Below are 21,368 nucleotides of genomic sequence, written 5' to 3' on the forward strand. Positions count from 1 at the left end.
TGTTACCTTTTATTTATGTATTATTCATTTAGTTTACAACGGTGCATGCTAACTTAGCATGCACCGTTGTAAACTAAATGAATAATACATAAATAAAAGGATAAATAGGGGACAGATGGAAGAGAAACTGCTGCCAATCTTTTCATCAAGCAATGGTAAGTTGCTCAAAGAGCTTTCTTGTCAAACTGTCAGTATATTTCTTTAGCGTATGTTGGATGTGAAGAAAAGGATCTGCAATGGCCCTGATGCATTCCTTTAATCTCTTAATAGGTATGAAAAACTAAACAATGCCTCCCTGTTAATATATACTTAAATACTATTCCAGATTTCAATGGTGGCCTAAAGAGAGGAACACCCCACCTGGTTGGACACAGGTTTGTGTTTGAGGCCCGGCTTATTCAGCAGCATTTCCAGCTGTCTGCGGTTGAAGTTGGACACTCCAAGAGACTTGACCAGCCCAGCGTCTTTGCAAGCCTCCAAAGCCTGTTGAGAGGGAAAGATATTTCCCCTCAGAGACACGCAGTGATTAACTAAACAGACTCACTGAGATAGTGGAGAAAACAAACATAAAGCAAACTGAAGACTGAGACAAGACAGAACTTTGAACTTTGGTTGGCTATTTATGGCATTGTCCTTGACACTGATTCTAATGCTGCAGCAGAGATTATGTTCTGGTATCTGCGTTTAGGTACTGAGGAATCAGATGTTCTATTTTCAAAGCAGTTTCATAATTATTTCATTGTTTCAATATTTGTTCAGACAATCTATATACATGGCCAGTCAATACTAGTGAATGGACTTCACAATTTACTTTATGACGCTGGAGAAAATCCTGGCAGAACACAGTAGAACTCACCTCCCATGTTGCACAGAGGTCCGTATGGTGGTAGATGTACTTCCCATTCTTGTCTACAGGGTAGAACTCATTGCCAGGCTGTAAATTAGGCACAAGCCAGAATGTTGCATGAACAATTGTTACTTTGAGTTCAGAATTCACTTAATATATACTTAAAATGTGTATATTGATGTATGTTTCCAACCCAAACAGCTCTCCACAGTGAGGAGCAGTTTCAGTGATGCTGCAACGTGTTTATATAGCATTCATGTGATCTGTATGTGATATGCACCCTTGAATCATAGTACAGTATACCTACGCATGGCCAACCTGATTTCTACTATATGCACGCATGGTCAGCCGCATATCCTATCACTGCACTACAACACTTTGGTTACGGTTAGGGTTAAAGCTATGCAATTGACACTTTTTTAGGCATAGGATTAGGCAACTGAAACAATGTGGGGGTTAGGCTTTGGTAACTTTTGCTGAAAATGAAAAATTCACTCACAGCAGAAGTCCTGTCCTTTGTATGAGTTGAGGATTGAACCCTTAACTAACTAGGAGTATCCGCTAAAATAAACCTTCCCTGCCTCTTTGGACTAGATGTGAGTTCAACATCAGCATACTTGCTGGCTGCCTGATAAGTCAACACACCATCTTTCCCTTATCTGTCCATGTGCTAAACAAACCTTGAAAGCAATAGGAAGCTCAATGATATAGAGATCCACATAGTCGAGTTTCAGGGCCTTCAAAGTCTTCTCCAAGGCTGGCCTCACCAACTCTGGGGGATGGAAGGTATTCCAGAGCTGAGAGAGATAAGAGGGGACTGCTTAGTAAACATTCAAACATCAAAACATTAACTTGCAGAGGAGCACAGCTCAGTATAAGAATTCACATGTTATTCCCGTGGTGTAGGAGAGTTCAATCAATATATGTGCTGTGATCACGAACAACTCTTCATCAAAGCTAGAGAAATAACTTCTTGGGACTGCCTTTTCGTTCCAACCAATCACTACACCAGGCGATTTCATAGATTTGTTTCTCCTCTCTGGTTGAAGATGCTCTTATCAGTGAAATCACTCATTGTAGTCTTTGGTTAGAAGGAAAACCTGAGGACTCTCGGTCCTCCGTGGCACATGGTTTGAGTCCCCTGGTCCAGACAGGCCGTAAGAATTAAACAATAAATTCCTTAAATGAATAGTGTTCAACTTTGATTAAAACGAAATGACAGAATAATAATAATAATACCTTTCCACAGTAGAAGATGTCCTCTCTTCTGACCTTTCCATCGGCAATCTTTTCTCTAATGGCTTGACCCACTTCATGCTCATTGAAATACACCAAAGCCCCATCAAAGTGCCTGTAGCCCACATCTATTGCCAGCTTGACACAGTCTCGTGCTGTGCCTTTGGCCGTCTATCAAGAAGTCCACAGAATATCAAAATGTTTTATTTGACATAGTTATGATGCAAAAGGTGAAAATATGGAATGCATTGTTGTTTTTATGATGTGTTAATATTTTACAATGGCATAGGAAATATTAATAAATGATTACCCAATCAACAAGCATGGAAGTAACTAATTACAATTAGTCATTGCTGTATTTCACCCACTTCACCAGCACTTTACCCTCCTACCCTGCTTCAGCAAGAGCTTTGTCCCTTCTGCCATACAAGCTTTAAATAGGAACACCCCCCCCCCCCCCCCCCCCCCCCCCCCGTCCTGGTGAATATAAACTTTTTTGTAACTTGTTTGTACAATGTCAGTATGTTTTTGTCTCTGTACCACTGTACAATGTCAATGTGTTTTGGGGTTTCTGTTTATTGATTGTGTGTGCTTTTTTTCTGTTATTTTGTATCATGTCTTTGAACTGTTTTCGTCTGTGCATCAACTGTGAAAAGAATTTCCTCTCTGAGGACAATAAACTAACTAACTAACTAATTCAGTAGCTTTTTTGTGTAATTGTACTTTTGGGAGTATTATTTGATATCAGTAATTTCACTTGTACTTGAGTATGTTTTCACTGAAGTATTGTACTTTGCTACATTTTAAATTACATCCATTAAAGAGTACATATTTTTTAGGTTCTCCATAAGCATCAGAAACTGGCCAGCCGTAAATTGGCCAAATGTGGAGCCATTCAAAGTGAACAGTCAGTCAGTCGAATAATCTGACTTTACTTTATTTTGTAAAGGTTTTTTTTTTTCCAAATAAAATAATCTAGTTTGAACTCTGTCTTAGAGTTGCTTAAAAAAGATCCCATCTAACAGTGTTCTCTTTTGTAACTAGGTAACTTTTAAATTAGCTACTTTTAACTTTTACTTGAGTAGATTTTTACACAAGTAATCTTACCTCCACTTAAATAGAAATTTCAGCAAAGAAATAGCACTTCTACTTTTTCTACCCCTGCCAATCAGTGCATGCAGTAGACATGGACTCACTCCTGCATTATGAAGACCCCTCCTGATAAAACAGTCATCGACAAGCCTAATCAATTTCAAAATCTAGAAATACTGACATGTTATCCCTTTAAATTTCTCACCGTTCTTGGATCCCCATAAGTGCCCAATCCAAGCAGAGGAATACGATTCCCATCATTCAACAGGATACTGTGGTTCTCTGCACTCAGATTCATGTCTGTGAGTGTGTTGACTGAGATGAAGTGATCTACCCTGCCTAATAAGTGATGTATTAAAAAAAACCTTTGAACTACTGTGTAAGTAGTCCCTAATATAGTCCCTATATTAGGGACAAGTGACATTCAAATGGTCAAACCAAATATACAGAAGATTGTGGCATATTGTGTTGTTTGACAGGTTATAATTTTTAATTTGTAACTTGAGTGAGGAAAAGCAATGCAACATAATGTTTTCACAAGGGGTGAAGCTAGGTGAAGTCCACACCTGCAATGACTTGTAAGTCATTAACTGACAGCAAATAGCCACTTATTCATATGCATTTCCTACCAATAGCCTATAGTGCTTTACCATAATACACAGCTCATTGGCTGTGGCTGTTATTTGATTTTAATCACCTGTTAATTTATTACAATCACCTGTTATTTCCCTACGGGGATGGCCGTGTGGTGATGTAACATAATAATATGAATAGGTGTGATCTTGTGGGTTTTAACGACTGTAAATATGAAAACGGCGCGCTTCGTCCGTTGGCCAATGTCCTTCCTATTAGAGCGCGCACTGGTGTTTGACCCCACCCCTCTCGTGCCGCATCGAGCGCGTGCGGTGCAATATGAGCAACATCTGTGCCCGTTCACACGTCGAGCTCCGGCGACAGCGAAGCCTGCTAACAGTGAGATATTTTATTATTATTCTGTTTTGCGGGTTTGTCGCTCCTGCCGTAATTTCCGTTTTACGAAAAGGTAACGTGTCTGCAGAATTAAATAAATGCATTTACAGCGCCGTATTTTTTTTTTTTAAAGGCTGAATTGACTGTGGATGGGAAGAAAAGGCAGGTGTCAAAACAGATGCCCTCTCCCTGAAGGACAGAAGCAAAATGCCTCATAAGCCTGGTTTGCTTACCTGCCTGGCAGCCTGTGTGGATATCTTGTCGCAGAGTGACCGAGCCTAGGTGCCAGTGTTTGGATAAAAGAGCAGCAAATGGATGGACGCACAGAAAAACACGAGTCCGGGGATGCTGTTATCATCGTGGAGAACGAGGCTGAGAGCATGCCAGTCCAGGAGGAGAAGTCGGGAGCAACCCGCTTAAATTTCCTGGATACTTGTCCCGTTTGCCATCTAAACTTTCACAGCCGAGAGCCCAAACTTCTGCCATGCCTGCACTCTTTTTGTAAGAAATGTTTGCCTTCACCCTCAAGGAATTTGGCTATGGCAGAGCCGCTGAACTCCCAGGTTGACAGCGCGACCAAACCACGTGAGTCACTTGTTTACAAACAATGATGACCATGGCTTTGATCAAGTCTTATGTTCATTAACCTATCATCTTCATCTATTTTTATGCAAGAAATTGTTGTTTCTACAAGGCTCGTGTGTTTTTAGGATATGAATTGTGCGCACGTGTGTGTGTGTGTGTGTGTGTGTGAATGGCCTGTCAGTCAGTCAGTCAGTCAGTGAGTCAGTCAGTAGCCTAATTATCTTTCTAGGCTTTTAGGCATTGTGCTTTCAGTTGACAAATTGGTGACAGATGTCAGTCATTTCTCCAAATAGCACATAAGAATACAGTTTTATTGATTTAGGCCGATGCATGTGTTCCTGTTTGATTCCAGTCAATGTGATTCGCTGTCCGGTGTGCAGACAGGAGTGTATGGAGGTAGATGTGATGGAAAACTTCTTTGTGAAGGACTCAGTGGAGGCTCCCAGCAGCACTGTGGAGAGGACAGTCCAGGTTAGTGACAAAACACAGGGGGGTTACACTGTAAGAGATTATTAGGGTTGTGGTGATATTACAAAATGGTTTGAGAAGCCAAATAATTGCCAGAGAGTTGAATTGGGAAATCTGGGCAGCATGATACTGACAGATAATCATATTGTGATTATTTTGTTGAATATTCCAATTGCGACATAAATTGCAATACAGTATTTGACAAATTGAATGAAAAACTGAGACAAGCTTAATATATGCTGCGTTTGCATACAATAAACACAGCTTTTTTTATAATGTGCAATTTAATTTATAGGCCAGAAATTGGACTCCCTATAGCAGAAGTACATGACAAACGTTCTGCCCTCCCTCAACACGTTACTCTCTGCACTTAACAGCATTAGCGCTGGGCAACACCAAGGTGTGTCTGAATATGTGGATAAACCTTGTGTCCCGGCAACTACTATTACAAGTCTTTCATGGAAATAAGCTCTAAATTAATTTGCTGAATCAAATAGGAGTTACAAAATCTGCAGACACAGCATTTATCCAGCACAGTTTCACCTCCTGTTGCCTGGATTAGGATGTGTCAGCCCCTGATGCCTTCTCTTGTCTGTCCACAGCTCTGCATGACCTGCGATGACAACACAGAAGCCGCCGGGTTTTGTGTGGATTGTGTTGAGTACCTGTGTGCCACCTGTGTGGAGGCGCACCAGAGAGTCAAATTCACCAAAGACCACACCATCAGACAGAAGGAGGAACTATCACAAGGTATTTTGTTCCGTCCATGTTGAACGGTAGTCTCTTTGCTCTGTATTACTTGTGGTTTTCCATTGATATGCCAGTGCCACGTGCCAGTGTGGGATCAATACTGCTACTATTACTACTACTACAACCAGTGTCCGAAATGAACTTTTTGGGTCACCTGCCAAGGGGAATTTTTATTGGCCAAAATCATTCATATACATTTTTCATGGAAGTTTCTCACCCTATGCATTTTCGAACATATTTCGAGTATAGAATCGGGTACTGTGTGCTATTTTAACATTTGGATATACAGTGGATCAAGTTTGTACTTCATCATAAAGTGCAGCAAAATTCAAATTACAAGAGAGTATTTTGAAGCATAGTTTCAAAGTTTGAGAACAGACAAAGGCCAAAGACAATCGAGGCTTACAAATTATTGATTTATTCACCAAAGACAAATTTTACTAGCATGTGGCGCTTGCCAGATGTTAATTTCAGACCCTGACTACTGCTACTATTACTACGGCTATTAATACAGCTCATTCCCAGACTTTATTTCAGCCTAAACCATGGAAAATGTATTCTATGCAGCAGTTATACATTATTTAATATGCTCCACTTAAGTCCTCTTCACTACATCCAGTGAAAATACACTGGCAGTTGAGCATAAGCTTTGTTTGTATCCAGAGCAACTGTCAATGAGTGCAAAAGCAGAATAGGCTAAATTTTCAGACTGGCATCAATAGAAACAACTAACAGTGAGGATACCTATGTCTAGCCCTACAAAGCTAAAGTAGAGTAACTGCAAGACAGCAAGACAAACAGAAACTGAGAAATATAACTTCATTATCTTCATCTTCTTCATCTCCTGTCCTGACAAAATATTCTTGGTACAGAAGTGGATGATATATTTTGTTTAGTAGCACCTATGGGTCTACATTTTGTTAAAATGAAATCTAAACTTGAGTCATGAGGTTTGACCTTTTGAAAAACACACAAAAAAGTTACTGCTGTTTACCTTTCGTGGGCAGTGGGTAGTGGGCCCAAGCCACAGTGCCCAGGCAATGGAACAAATATGTTAATGGAGGTCCAACTGACAAGCGTCATATTGTTTCCCAGAGGCCCATGGTGTGTCCGCTCAGAGGCCGGTGTTCTGTGACATCCACAAGCAAGAGCCACTGAAGCTGTTCTGTGAGACCTGTGACCTGCTAACCTGTCGTGACTGCCAGCTACTGAAGCACAAAGACCACAAGTACAGTCAGAACATATAAGACACATAAATATAACACAATAACTGTAGCAGATCTAATATAATATACTGTAATGTAATATCGGGCAGCAGGGTGCCATAGTGAGTAGTGAGGCTGTCCTTCAACCGAAAAAGCCCGGGTCCCTACCAGCTCCAGGGCTGCTGCTCTGTATCTGACCCTGACCTCTGACCTCTCTGTGCACTGGGGGAAAGTGAAAAGAAAATTTCCCCTCAGTGAAACAGTTTAGAGTGTCACAAAAAATACTAGGGATGGGACGATATGTAGTAAATAAAAGTTCAGTGACAAAGTATGACAGAATTATGTTCATTTCTGAGCCACAAATCTTTCTAGCAATGGTATAGGCTTGCTAGAATGTAAAAACAACAACGTAAAAATGTCATTACAAAGTGCAAATAATATAATTTCGATGGTGAGCTTGTGAAATCTTGATGGGCAAGCCGTCTCATTTGTGATTACTACAGCAGAATAAAATGTAGCTAATATCGCGATTGATTTTTCTGCCCCACGATACATATTGTCACATTTTTGTATATATAGAATTTCAGTATATTGTCCCATCCCTAAAAAATACTAATATTATATAATTTCAGTTTGGTTTCAGTATCTTGTGTCCATTAACTCAATGCTCTTTTTTTTTTGATTAGTTACCAGTTCCTGGAGGATGCTTATAATAACCACAAACAGCACATGGAGAGCATGACTCGACAGCTGCAGGAGAAGAAGAAAGTAATTGAAGAGGTGTCAAACTCAATAAACAATGGGTATGTTATACAGATACGCCACAAAAGTACATACCTCACTTAACAAAATGTAAACAAAAGTTGGAGACACTCATAGCTTATAGGAATTTGTATTTGTTGAAAAATAATCTATTAGTTTGCTCTCCAATATGACCACAAGAATAGAAATTATATTATATCTTATCTTATCTATGCCATTCATGAGCAAGAAGTGGATGATGTATTGTTTTTCACTGCATGTTATACATTCAATTCCATGCTGATTAATAATTTCACTCAAACACCAAACCAATAAACAATATAGAAACCAAAAGAATGAGCCAAATTGTGTTATATTTTTGCAGACTATTTCAAGTTGATCAAAACCGCACATCAGTTCACAATGAAATAAAGAAGTCCATCTGCAGTTTGATACTCGAGATAAACAAGAAGGGCAAGATACTAGTTAATCAACTTGAGGTATGAAAACAGCTATTTAATATATAACATATATTAATGATTGTATTTATTAGTTTTACCACAGATAGGCAGGTATTGTACTGTGGTACCATGGTATTGTTTCCAGAAGAAAAACATTCTGTGCTTGGTTGGCTGCCTTACCCTGAGGCCTGGAGTGTATACCCTCAAGCTGTGTGAATGCTGCAGACTTTAACTTATTCATGTTTTCCATTTCAAGGCCGTAACAAAGGATCATGAAAGTGTCTTGACAAAACAACAGGAGGACATTGGCTACCTATCCAGACACCTGGATCATGTCATCAACTTCACCAAATGGGCCACAGCCAGGAATGGGGGCACAGCCCTCTTGTACTGTAAGCGTTTGGTAAGGCCCCTCTGATCCTTATCCACTCAATAGCAATCTCTCTATCAAATCCTTCTATCCCCAACTTGGAACTCCGAAAGCCAAACAGGAGCCTGGTCTCTATCTAGCAAAGGACTTGATGAAATGCAGAACATATGCCTTTTGTTACTCACAAGTGTCTTCCCCTTAAAATTATTAATAACATCCCTTCTGTTGCAGATTCTGTTTCAGATTGGAAACCTCCTGCGGGCAAAATGCAATACCTCATTTGTACCACAGAGCTCTGTGCGCTTCCAGTGTCGATCCTCTTACTGGGCCTCTAATGTTGATCTGGGTAAGACACAACATATTAGAGAGGCTCTGTTGTAGAAACTGATGTGGAAACCTGAGAATGAATTTCTGTTTTTCTACACATATCAGTAATAATACTGCGGTACTATGTGGTACTGGTGTTTTTTAATATGTAACAACAACACAGTAAGGAAATCACTGTAATATAATTTATGAGTAGATGCCACACTTTCTTTTTTTAGAACAGTATGTATAGCAGTGGCTGTAAGCACAACGGATAGTAATGTGTTGCAAAAGAGGTTTTCTGAGTTTCTATCTACTCCTCACCACAGTTCTCTGTAAAGCAAAGCTGGATTTCTGTAGTGTGTATTTTTCATCGCTGCTTGTTATGCTGAACCCGTCTCTGTGTGTACGTCCCTTCAGGCTCTTTAGTGGTGGAGAGTGTACCAGGCCACCAGCTGGGTGGTTTTCAGGGCATCCCTCATCAGCTTTCCCACCCTGGGCAAGGCCCCTCAGGCTCACCCAACGGCCCTGCCCTGGGAGCCCGCCTGGCCCCCCATAACACGCTGGCTCAGCTCCAGATGCAGGTGGACAAGCTGAACCCGCAGCCTCATTGGCAGACCCAGCCGCCTCCTCCGACCTGGACGTGGTACCAGAGTGTCCGTTTACAGCGAACCGCTCCAGGGCCGCTCCAGGGAGGCTCTCCCTCCCAGAGTATGCCTCCCGTGCCCCCACAGCCAGGCCGCAGGTTTATGGTGCCTCCTCCCAACCATGTCAGCCCGACTAGCAGCTTACCGAGCCCTGGGTTTACGCCCCAGGTGAGTGTGTGTGTCTGTGTGTGTGTGTGCATCTGTTTGATTGACAAGGCCTCTTAACAAGCGCAGGCAGCGGATGGCATTGTCCTAAATGGAGCTGACAGCCTTCACATCCTGGGCAATTTATGTCTTTCCTTGTCAAGATGGATTTGAGTCTTGAGCTAGCGCACGATTCAAAATCATAAAACAGCTAAATCTACAATAGCAGCAGCTAACATGTGACACAGGACTGACCCAGGATTCCATAAGTAATGGTTGATTATGTCTGGTCCACTGAATTGTTTAGTCTAGTTCACTGGTTGTTTTTGCTCCTGCTCTGAAGTATAGGCGCATGAAAAGCACAATACTGGCTTGTGGAGTGCACACATTAAGTTGCGTCACTCTGATGTGAACAAGCTGTTATAATGAATTCTCAAACATTCCCCATATTAAGTGTTTATATATCTGAACCAAACCAGATTAGACGCACATGTATTTCATTATTTAATACTTGCACTATATCTTTTCATGCAGTGTGTGGGAAGAGAAAGGCTAGACTAATTATTTCAGTAAAGTGTTTGTGTAATTTTTCAAAAAATATAGATGTATGCATAGGAAGTGTTGCAGCGGTTTTTGCTGTAATTGAAAAAAAAAAAGATAGATTGCTTAGTCTTGTAAACTTCATGGCTGCTGCACCTGCAGGGTTGGAGCTAGACCAAACAGAGTCAGAGTCAAAAACAAGTCTCTTAAGCAGATCAGCCTGGAACTTCTAAATGTTTTGTTTATGGTCTAGCCTCCTCTTCTCTGCTCTTTGTTAAGAGAGCTGCCGTGGGGCGTCAACCCACACAACCAGTGACAGGGTAAAGAAGCTGCACCCTTTCATCTCCACCTCCATCATCACATGCTCATAGAAGGTGACAGGAACGTGACATGACATTGATTTGCAGCATTTCTCTCACTCTCGCCTGTCTGTATGTCCCTCATTCACTTGTAGTCTGTCCAGCCGCTGAGGGGGATGGTTAGCAGCTCCAGCTACCAACCCAAACCCATGGATGTCTTTTCCTCTTCACCTCTGTACACCCACAATGCACCACTCCCCAGCAATGGTGGTGTCGGTTCCCCTCACTCACGACAAATGGCAAGTGGCTTAATGAATTATATCTGATGACTTTGAATCAATTAAATGTAGTGACTGCCTCTCATTGTCAAATATATTAAAATCTGTATAGTCAATGATTTCCGATGTTACATTTAGATCGAGCCCATATATCTGAACAAGAGGAATGATCCAGGTGGCCCTTTACATATGCTGAGACCAAACTATCCCCAGAGCCTGCCGCCTTCTTTGGCATACAGAAATGGTATGTCGGTGTCATCAGTGTCATTTATACTTGTATATTCAGTGGCATGCAGATGTAATGCAGTATTCTTAATAAAGGAAAAAAACACACACAATTTTTATATTTCTCAAGTGCAAGGACAGCAGAATTCACCCGGTTACCCAGCTGTATCCCAAGAGGAGAAACCAGGGTAGGTTTGCAATGTACACACACACACACACACACACACATGCATACACACAAACACTCACATATAAAACTCTCTCTCTCTCTCTCTCTCTCTCTCCCTCCCTCCCTCTCTATCTCTAAATGTTGTGTAGTGTAGCGTCTGCACTGGCTTGATATAATCTGAGTCCCTTTGTGCCATTGGTCTCTCCAGTGAATTTCTCTGTATTCCAATTGGCTGTCTCTTTGTTCCCAAGGACTGTTTCCTGGAAACCTCCAGAGACGCAGCAGGCTAATGGAGCAGTGGGCTCAGCTGTCAAGAGGAGACGAAGGTCGTCACCAGGGCCCATCATTGTCATCAAAGATGAGCCAGAGGATGACATAAGCTATGTAAGAAGAGGGTGGATGGACTTAAAATATAGTCAAATGAGTATTTCATATAAATGTGCCATTTTGATAGATGCTTTTATCCTATGACTGCATTTTTAGTATGGGTTGGAACCAAACCCAGTGTGAATTAAACCTCTAAAGCTGACAGTGCTATTGACACTCTCTACCCATTGAGCTATATCAGACCATCTCTACATCTACAGCTGATTCAGCTCATTGTTTCAGTCCATCTGTGTGTGTTTTCTCTGAGAGGTTGCAGCTCCCAGTATTTTATTTTATTTTATTTAGCAGTTTATTTGATAGGGACAGTGCAGTTAACATCATTACACTTCACAATTGAAATATAAAAGATGTATGCAGGAGTTTGTAGCTACTGCTAATTTCCAACCCTAGTCCCTAGTTGGGCTTTTAAATAGACTACAACTATCTAAAATGTCTTGCACAGGCTAATAAAAGTACAAAATTTTTAAAAATAGCCTACATTATACATTGGATTCAGAAATGCACCTACAATCCAACCAACCAGTTGTTTTATGCCATAATCAGCCAATCTTAAGATTCTTGACTCTGTTAAAAAATCTAGTATCCTTAATTAGTTTTATTTAAGTTGGTAGTTTACTCCAGAGTTTGGTACCCTTTACAGAGAAGCTGATTGTGCAAAAGCAGTCCTACAGTGTGGTTCCCTGCAGTTGCCCTCAGTTACACTTCTGGTTACTCGATTGCCCTCTTGTCTACTAATGCATCTACTTAGATTCTCTGGAACTAACTTATTTAAGCATTCGAAAACAAGTGCTTGTTTTTGTCTCTGTGTGGATTTCAGGTACAAGCAAACCAAAGAGCAAACCTCCCTGACAGCACAGGTGACCGCCCCCAAATCAGTGTCCAAGTTGAGGGCAAACAGGTCACGACTCCTCCTCGAAGCACCAAGGACAAGCCTCAGACCCCTCCGCAGCCTCCGAGGAGCCCAAGGGACCAAAGTCAGACGGATGCTCCAAATCAGATCCCTTCTTTGGGAGGAGAACAGCAGGTAGAACGGCATCAAGCTCCGCTGGAGGACCCTAATGAAGACTGGTGTGCTGTGTGTCAGAATGGGGGAGAGCTGCTGTGCTGTGATAAGTGTCCCAAAGTTTTCCACCTTACGTGCCATGTTCCATCTCTCCTCAAATCTCCCAGGCAAGCCTCCTCTTCCATCAGATGGAATTTATTCATCACTGTTGTCAGATGAAAACTCTGTAACCCGTATTTTTGTCATTTTCATGTTTGGACTGGAACCAAAGGATTATATGGTCCTCTATGGACCATATGAAGGCCAATGCTTGACCCTTTGGCTTGCTAAAACCCTTTCAGAATACATTATGTAGTTTTCAAAAACACAGTCACAAATCGAAGAATGAGGCTGTTTTTCTTAGAGATATGAGGTTTTATCTGACAGCAGCATTATGCATTTGTTGAAATATGTCCCTGTTTACTGGCATTTGTATTGAATCTCTGGAGTGTCTCCGTTTAGTGGGGAGTGGTTTTGCTCTTTCTGCCGTGACCTGTCAGTCCCTGAGATGGAGTATGACTGTGATAGCAAACCTGAAGCCAAAACAGTAAAGAAGGAGCCAGATTCTGAGGGAGGATTCCCCCCTGCTGACAAACGAGTCAGTACTCTATTTTAAAAGATTATAATAATGTCTAGTTCTGTCTGTCTGTATAGTATGTATACAAATAGTATTTGCAAACAATTCTTAGCTTTTGTGTTAGCATAATTAGATTGCCAATCAGCACCATTGAAGTAGTACCAGCTAAGTCTTGACTTGACTTTTACAGATAGTACCGGTCCTTAGTTCTGATTGGCTGAGTCACATTTGTACAAAATAAAACAAAAAATCCTTAAACCATTGTAAAATAACCAATGAACACGCCCCTGTAACCGCATAACCATTAGAAAATCACCACGCATACTGGTAATTATGTGTTGCCTAGCAACCACTTTGTTTCGCCAGAAGAATACCATTTAATTATTATCATCATTATTATTACTTAATCATTCAAGATTTATTGAATATGTGCGTTCTTTCTTTTTTAATACAATGATGTGTTACCGCTGTTTCTTAAAAGCAATAAGTCACTCGATGCTGTGCTTTAGGACAGCTAAGAGGCAATGTTAAGAGCATGGCCTCTCTTATTGCTTAACTAATACGATCCTTCAATTATCCACAGTTTCTGGCAGGTTAAAACTAACAGTATTTGCAAATACTATTTGATCCGCATCTAATGGATTTATGTTTATAACTGTATAAATAACATAGACTACATACGTATATATAAGAGTTATGACCACAAAAACATCAGAAGCTAATTGGTTACTCTATCAGTTGATATGTATTAAGTCAAATTTCTTTTTCTACCGCTGCAGAAGTGTGAGAGGCTGCTGCTGCACTTGTTTTGCAGCGAGCTGAGTTCAGACTTCCAAGAACCCGTGTCCCCCTCGGTGAGTTTAGAAGCATGGCAGACTACACTGTTAAAGTTCACAGGGTTAATGTCACATAGAGTTACTGTAAATGTAATGTAATGATGTGTAGTATATTCATCAATAAAGATAGATGAAGTACACTAAATATACAGAAATTTTCTCAGTGACATTGGTACAGAGACATATTGAGAACTTGCAGAATTTAACAAAATGGAAAAGTTAAATAATATTCCATAACCTGCTGTGCATAATGCAGTCTTGTAACATGATATAGGAATCATTGTGCGATATTGCTTCATTATCTGTGTCCATAAAGTATGACTTTATTGTCTCTCTCTTTCTCAATAGATATTAGCTGATAACAGGCAGACTATAAAGACACCAATGGATCTTTCCACTGTGAAAAGACGGCTTGAGGCTAAACAGAGTCTCTGCTACCAAAGCCAGGCAGAGTTTATATCAGACATCCGGCTCATTTTCAGGAACTGTGCAGTACTCAATGAGGTATTGTAAACAGCACTATTTGCCAAAAAGCCCTCTGTTTTGTCCTTTGTTACCCTTGACAAAAGTGTTGAGTAGTTGCAGCCTGTTAATGATCTGTTTTTACCACGCCTCTCTTGCTTGTTGTTGCATGGCAGGCTGACACCGAGGTCGCCATGGCAGGCAGGAAGCTTGAGCAGTTGTTTGAAGAGCACCTGAGGATCGTCTACCCCGACCAGACCTTCCCAGACATCAAAATAGAGGTCACTGGTCCTGCTACCCCTCCTGTCTCTCAGCCCTCATCTCCTGACACTATCTCCCAGCCTGCAAAGCGCCAGCGCAGGTGCTCCGACTCCCAGGATGCACCAGGCTCTCCCAAAAGAGAAGAGGAAGCAGTATGAAGGCACAAATCCTCGTTATGATGTAGATATTTGACAACACTGCCAGCACTCACTATCATGTGGTGCGTCTATGACACACAATTACCTTAGGGTCACCAAAAATGTTTTGTGATTAAATTCTTTTCCACACTAAGAACTGTGATACAGGGCACCAAGTCAGTTTCCTGTTTTCTGAACTAAACTGTGCTACATTGCAGCTGCTGGATTTACTTTGAATTTGAAGAAATACCTCCTCACTGACTAAAGCTCAAATAATCAAAGTGGGATTTATGGCAGGAATTCAGTACATACATGCAGCCCATCCAGGTACTTACAGGGTACAGTTAACTGGCTAGCATTGCTACTAGTCTCTCTTTATACATGAAGGCAATATAAGTTTTTACCATTTCACAGTCTGTTGACAGTGGAGACAGCCAAATTTGGTTTGGTTTGTTTGAGTTGAAACAGCTAACATCATTAATGGCTAATAGTAATTCAAAATGAATGTTTATGTTTGGATGGGAATCAACAAGTTGGAACTGGTGTCTTTTTCCTGTTTAGCCTAGCCTCTCCTTGTGTAAATATAACAGTGATCAAAAGGATGATAATCATTAAACCTGTCTAGCTTTGATGTTTGTGAAGATGTGGAGTATCTTATGTGGAATAAGAGGTGTTACGGGGGAAAAGCCCCTTTAGTACAATGAAAACACGTCAAAGGAAAGAAAGCAGTTTGATAAAACCTCAGACTACTGAAGATGTTACATAGTCACACAACACTGCATAACAGTTCTGCTTGGTTTGGTTAGTCAGGCTGATTATTCTTAACATAGTGTAGAACTAGAGCTTTAATGTTGTACAGGTAAATGTTTAGTGTAATTATTTATTTGTTCGCATATTTTGTTATTTAAACGTTAACATTTCTAGATTTGACTGTGTACAACTAAACATAGTGCAAATGTTATTATTTGTGAGACTTTATTTTTGCCAAAACAAGAGTTTAACTCAATAATATGCTTTCTTATACACACTCACTATTGTTAACTGTTTTCTTATTATCTCCAAGAACCAAAACATTTAGCCATAAATATAATTGCATGCAAGTTAACTTGCAGCTGTTTACAGGGTACAATAAAATATGATAGCTTAATTCTGGGTAATGATTCTCCTTTATTTTTGAACCAAAGAGCATTATATAGCATGTTATACACATCCTGGACTCTATAATTGCTTATGAAAAGGGTCTATTAAAGTCCTTCTTGAATTCAGCAAGTAAAGTTTACCTTCTTTACAGCCTAAATAGTACAGTTAAGCAATGGCATTTGCCCCTTTAACTAGTTTCTACAGTTGTGTTGAGTAGCAGTGAACCAGGCCTTCTGGCCACAGAGGGCAGCCCCCAGAGTGCCTGACTGTGTTAGTGGCCCTCTGCTGAGTGACACAGACACGGCAAGACAAGCTTTGTTGGGCTTCAAAAGAACTGTACTGCCCCCCAAGAAGTTCACACTGTTTGAATGTGACCTCGGCAACTCCAATTTCCTCCACCTAAGAGCCAGGAGGTTGGCTCAGGCTGCTGTTTCTTGTTAAATCCCAAATGCAGATGGAGGGGGAGAGGCGGAGTGGTGGTTGGTAGTTTCTGGAGAGTTACAGGCATGAAAAGCTGCCCTCAGATGTTCAGTATGCTCTGGCTCGCCAGGCTTTGAGTCTGGCCCTGATTTGGGGGTATTCTTCAGGGCCTTGTATGGGCCTGTATCTCCAAACCATGTCCACATTACACCAGGGGAAAGATAAGATAAGGATAGGCCAGCAGTAAAGGGGTACTCTTTGTTGTTTTCTGATAGTTGTGATTCAGGTGGGGGTTGCTTTAGACCTCAAATTTCTTTGATGCCACATCCTTGACTGATAAATCTCTGCAGAAACCTGATCTGTGCTGCTACAGTAGCTTTACAATCTACCTTACCCTTTACTTCCAGTTACTGTTTAAATTCATATGTTTAAGATGTGTTGTTGGAGGAAGACTGTCAGCAACAGAAGTAGTATGCGGTGGATAATGACACGAGCATTGAGAGTGTGAGGCACTAATCGTCGGACACTACACAGTAACTCTTTATACTTTATGCTGCCGTATACTTGTATGCCTGTGGTGTCCCGATATCAAGTCTTGTGATGTTTCTAGACTGGCTCCGTGGTGCAGACATATGGCTCTGATTAGACGATCATTTACCCCCTCTCTGTCACCATGCCCAGAGCCAGTAGACTGATTGAATTTGCAGAGGGCCTTAGTTGGTACAAAATGTTTATAATGTAGTCTAGCAATTATTTCTCCCCTTCTTGCCAATTCTGGTAGATTCCTGTGTGTGTGTGTGTGTGTGTGTGTGTGTGTGCCTGTGCCTGCAGCCTGTGTGTGTGTGTGTGTGTGTGTGTGTGTGTGTGTGTGTGCCTGTGCCTGCAGCCTGTGTGTGTGTGTGTGTGTGTGTCCTGTTTATGCCCTCCCTCCTACAGTTCATGATCAGTTTGTGATGCTTTACGAGTGTCTGGCTGACAGTGTGCCCTTAAGGCAATCTGTGGCGCTGTTACAAAAGTTTTAATTCAGTAATTTAGGGAGAAAATAACTCTTATTCTCTTTGGCACGACTGTGAACTTAGAAAATGAACTAAAGAGAAAAAGTAACGTCGTAGTAGGCCTGCATGGACCTGTGCGTATTGCGTTAAGTTCACGCCACATGCCAATACCACGTATCAGCAAATTATATGCAAATAGACCTCGATTCAACATTTGACACGTAAACGCCCAAATATGAAAGAGTGAACGAATATAGTGCAGAGCCAAGTTCCAGTGCAATCAATATTTTTCCTTAGGTGTAATTAATCAAACTCAAATGTAACAAACGGAATAGGCAATAGGTTTCTTTTTCAACTTCCCCTATTTCCCCTAACCGAGATACTCGAACGGTTTCATGCATTACAGTCTGGACATAGCCACAACAGATTTTTAAAATACCCCAAACCAGCTCCAGATGTTCAGCAATCAGTACAATCATTAGTCACAGACAGAATAGCTCTACTTTGCCATTGGTGGGGAGACAATTTCCATGTGTGGATGCATAGCTACTTTGCAGAACAGTAGCCTGCAGACACTTGCAATTCATACTGCATGCAATAAAACTTATCGTAGCCTAAATCACCCAAGGTGTAGTTTCTCAGCTCATATCGTTTTCCAAACCGCACAATAAAGCACTGCGCTAATCATATAATACATTTTAGAAGGATACAGATATGACATCAAAGCTATGAATCCCTATAGGAATGTTATAGGAATATTAGTGATACCATAATAGATTAAAAATACCATAACGTAGGCTACGATAAGGTTACTGTAAATTCATACTGAAGGTACAGACAAGCCCCTATAGAAATATTATAGGAATATTATAGGGATTTCACGTTAGGGCTAAGACCCAAGTTAGAATGAAAGTGAGATTAAATAAATACAAATAAGGTCACTTTAAAATCACTATGACAGCCTATCTATAACTCCCTATAGAAATATTATAGGTCATAGGATTTTTCTACGGTCAAAATGTAAATGTGCACAAGATTAATGGCTTTAAATTCCAGTAGTACTGGATTAAAAAACTCCTGATAAGTACCCGTCCAGAAGTTTGCCTGCTGACACTTCTTATTCAAGTCAGTCTCAGTGGCCCCAGCCCGCCCCTCACCGTGCCATAATTAGACGCTCATTCCTCCAGTCACGCTGCGACTGCGACTCACTCAGCCCCATCATATCCACTTCTTTTCCGCGGACTCAGTCTTTTTTGGAAAGAAACTCTACTGTGTATCCACATCTCGTGCAGAATAATCAGCACCAGCAATCTCCTGGACACCTTTTTTTCCTGTTTGTTTGTGGTTGAGTCTCTTCTCATTCAATGGGTCCCTGGATAGTGCTACTCTGCTCTCTGTTCGGAGTTCTCCATGGCCAAGGTAAGTTACCTTTCTCTAAGAAACTGGCTACAGTACTATATGACTGCCTCCACTTGAGATAGGCCAAACCGAGCTAAATAATCGCTCTGGTCTGCATTTAAATGGGCGACTATTATTTTGCAGGATAATATCTTTAGTCATTTGTCAAGGTTTTTAAGAATAAAAAAGGTAAAGGCTATGATAAAGACTGAGACCCAAGCAGGAGGTGAATTTGTCACACTGGTGGTTGTGGTATGTGATACAGGACAGTGGTTCCCAAAGTTTGGTTCGGGGACCACCAGGGGTCCTTGGAGGGGTTCCAGGTGGTCTCCAGTAAAATGAGGAATAGTTTAATTTCAGCATTATTTCACTATCTAGAAGTCAGCACAATGAATGGATTGTGGGATGATTCATTTGTTTATAGGTGTCACTATCTCCACTGTTACCTCCACACTTAGAGTGCAGACAGTTATGTGATGCTGTATAAAGTAATTTCTAACAGCTAAAATCTTCTCACATGGTGTTCCTTAGGACAAAATCTTACCAAATGGAGGTCTGTCATCTAATGTGTATGTATTTAGGGGTACTTGATTTGAAAAAGTTTGGGGCATATCAAAAAAAGGCATATCAAACAGTTAAATGTGTGCACATCTCTGTTTGGGCTCTCTTTTCTCTATTTCTCAGTGGCATAGGCTATAAATAATAGGTAGGACAAATTCAACTTGATATAAGTGATAGAGGCAGATGCCAGGTCTCATGAAGAGTGTCAAAATGAAGTTGCACATACTAGTTGGTTAAGCGAAAGCTTTCTGCCCTACAAGTTAAAGGTCAAGTGACTTGGTATGCTGTGATGCTATGTCAGAGCAGCCAGGTTAACAGTGCCTCATCAGGACAGGATGGTCTGGACAGAGGGGTGTGATTTATACTTGAGCACCCACAGCAGGGTCACCAAGGTGCGGGACGGCCCATATCCAAATGCTCATGGTCCCCTGGTCACACATGGGGGCATTTTCACAGTCAGCAGGACTGCTTTCCTCTCAGCTGCTATGCTCCTAGGGGGTAAGGTCAGGGGTCACTGTGGAGTGACAGTAACTGTTAGGGTGACTGATAGGTGTTCACATAGTCACGTGATCAAGACTCTCAGAAATGTGTATGCATCTTATGTAAAGACCTATCTAAAGAAGGTATATGACATTGAAATGTTGAACAGCTGCAAATATAGTGTAGATAGATAGATATATATAAGATAAGATACAGATACAGATACAGATACAGTTATAATACAATAGAGTATATATAGCACATTAGTTCAGTATATAGTATTGACATGGCTCTAGCTACTCAGAATGAAAAACTGACATGTAGCTCTGCTGTAAAAGGCACTTCATGTCATTGAGATTGACAGACACTCATAGAAACTCCTGTCAAATAAAGTCATGAGTGCAGCCTATGAAAGTGAGGCATACTGCTGCTGTGAAGTCTGGCAGAGGGGGCCTACTCAGTCTGGGCGGAGCTCCACCACTGGGCTCATTAAGCCTTGTTTACATGAGGCGTCTAGACGCAGGCAAGCCATGTGCTGCTCTGCCAAGACAGAATGGCCCTCACAACCAGCACCACCATCCAAGATGGAAATCAGCCCTCTCCAGACAGACAATGCATCACACAGACAGCCAGGCAGACTGCATCTAGTCTAGAGCTCGGCTGCGCCTGGTTTGCCTCTTTTGACAAAACAACACAACGCAGATTTAAGGCATTTCTGTTCTTTCAATTTAGGTTTGCAAAGCAGCAGACAGCGGTGGCGTTGGAATGGCTCCGAGATGCCTGGTGGGTTAGAGTTAGTTATCAGCACAGAGACACTGTGGGGAGAAATCACTAGAACAGACCAGTGGGAGTAGTCATGTGACCACCCATTCCTGTCAGTTGAAAAATGCTCACTGTGGCCCTGGAGAGAAAGATCTTAGTTAGCTTGTGGGATCTGGCAAGGTGCTCCTTTGGTGCCTTTCCAGTTTCTTCAATAGAAATGCTCTGGGTTTCGAGGTGTTTTGGCAAGAGGATGTCAGTTACTGGTAATGATCAAGAAAAAAAACATAGCCTGAGCCTACACAGGGGTAACAGAGTAGGGGGAACTGCACCATAGGGGGTATTTGACTATGGGGCTATTAATGTCTCTTTCAGACAAGCATGCTATGTATTTTTATATGTGTAACTAACAGCTCTTTGCCAACAAACCATTTTCTAATCATTTCATGGGAACATCCTGGTGTTACTTTACAGATAGAGGTGTTTAACTTTTAGAGGGAGAGAGAGAGAGAGAGAGAGAGAGAGAAAGAGAGAGATAGAGAGACTTTGAGAGAGAGAGAGAGAGAGACTTTTAGAGAGTA

The 21,368-nt window shown here is 41.2% G+C and overlaps 3 protein-coding genes across 6 annotated transcripts in view; 2 read left to right on the forward strand and 1 right to left on the reverse strand.

Annotated features, from left to right (window-relative positions):
* Positions 1 to 3,494, reverse strand: part of slc6a13 (solute carrier family 6 member 13) — a 32,386-nt gene extending 28,892 nt beyond the window's left edge. The window contains exons 1-5 of one of the 3 annotated variants that reach the window (XM_071922736.2): positions 3,381 to 3,494; positions 2,087 to 2,254; positions 1,528 to 1,644; positions 857 to 934; positions 361 to 483 (exon numbers count right to left, since the gene is read on the reverse strand). In XM_071922736.2, the coding sequence (XP_071778837.1) occupies positions 361 to 483; positions 857 to 934; positions 1,528 to 1,644; positions 2,087 to 2,254; positions 3,381 to 3,473 (579 nt within the window). In that variant the 5' untranslated portion in view covers positions 3,474 to 3,494. The remainder of the gene's footprint in view (positions 1 to 360; positions 484 to 856; positions 935 to 1,527; positions 1,645 to 2,086; positions 2,255 to 3,380) is intronic. The other 2 variants (XM_071922737.1, XM_071922738.1) reach the window with 2 other exon arrangements.
* Positions 3,495 to 4,356: 862 nt separating this feature from the next.
* On the forward strand, positions 4,357 to 15,421 carry LOC139929745 (transcription intermediary factor 1-alpha-like). The gene is made up of 18 exons (XM_071922746.2): positions 4,357 to 4,729; positions 5,082 to 5,200; positions 5,800 to 5,947; positions 7,043 to 7,175; positions 7,839 to 7,955; positions 8,279 to 8,393; positions 8,611 to 8,757; positions 8,956 to 9,070; positions 9,451 to 9,845; positions 10,816 to 10,959; positions 11,077 to 11,182; positions 11,294 to 11,351; positions 11,584 to 11,716; positions 12,537 to 12,889; positions 13,224 to 13,359; positions 14,118 to 14,192; positions 14,523 to 14,678; positions 14,813 to 15,421. Exons 1-18 carry the CDS (start codon positions 4,456 to 4,458, stop codon positions 15,053 to 15,055), a joined length of 2,967 nt encoding a protein of 988 aa, XP_071778847.1. The 5' UTR covers positions 4,357 to 4,455; the 3' UTR covers positions 15,056 to 15,421.
* Positions 15,422 to 18,779: 3,358 nt separating this feature from the next.
* Positions 18,780 to 21,368, forward strand: part of fbln1 (fibulin 1) — a 30,948-nt gene continuing 28,359 nt past the window's right edge. For both annotated transcript variants that reach the window (XM_071922727.2, XM_071922728.2), the window contains exon 1: positions 18,780 to 19,008. In XM_071922727.2, coding sequence (XP_071778828.1) covers positions 18,954 to 19,008 — 55 coding nt within the window. In that variant the 5' untranslated portion in view covers positions 18,780 to 18,953. The remainder of the gene's footprint in view (positions 19,009 to 21,368) is intronic.

The sequence above is a fragment of the Centroberyx gerrardi genome, chromosome 4, assembly GCF_048128805.1.
Source record: "Centroberyx gerrardi isolate f3 chromosome 4, fCenGer3.hap1.cur.20231027, whole genome shotgun sequence".
NCBI classification, from domain to species: Eukaryota; Metazoa; Chordata; class Actinopteri; order Beryciformes; family Berycidae; genus Centroberyx; species Centroberyx gerrardi.

What these genes read in the sequence shown, in the direction of transcription:
- LOC139929745 (XM_071922746.2), top strand. Translation starts at nt 4,456, where the DNA reads ATGGATGGACGCACAGAAAAACACGAGTCCGGGGATGCTGTTATCATC. An exon ending in CTGAAGCACAAAGACCACAA is followed by an intron (nt 7,176 to 7,838) that starts GTACAGTCAGAA and finishes TTTTTTGATTAG; the next exon opens with TTACCAGTTCCTGGAGGATG. An exon ending in TTCTTTGGCATACAGAAATG is followed by an intron (nt 11,183 to 11,293) that starts GTATGTCGGTGT and finishes ATATTTCTCAAG; the next exon opens with TGCAAGGACAGCAGAATTCA.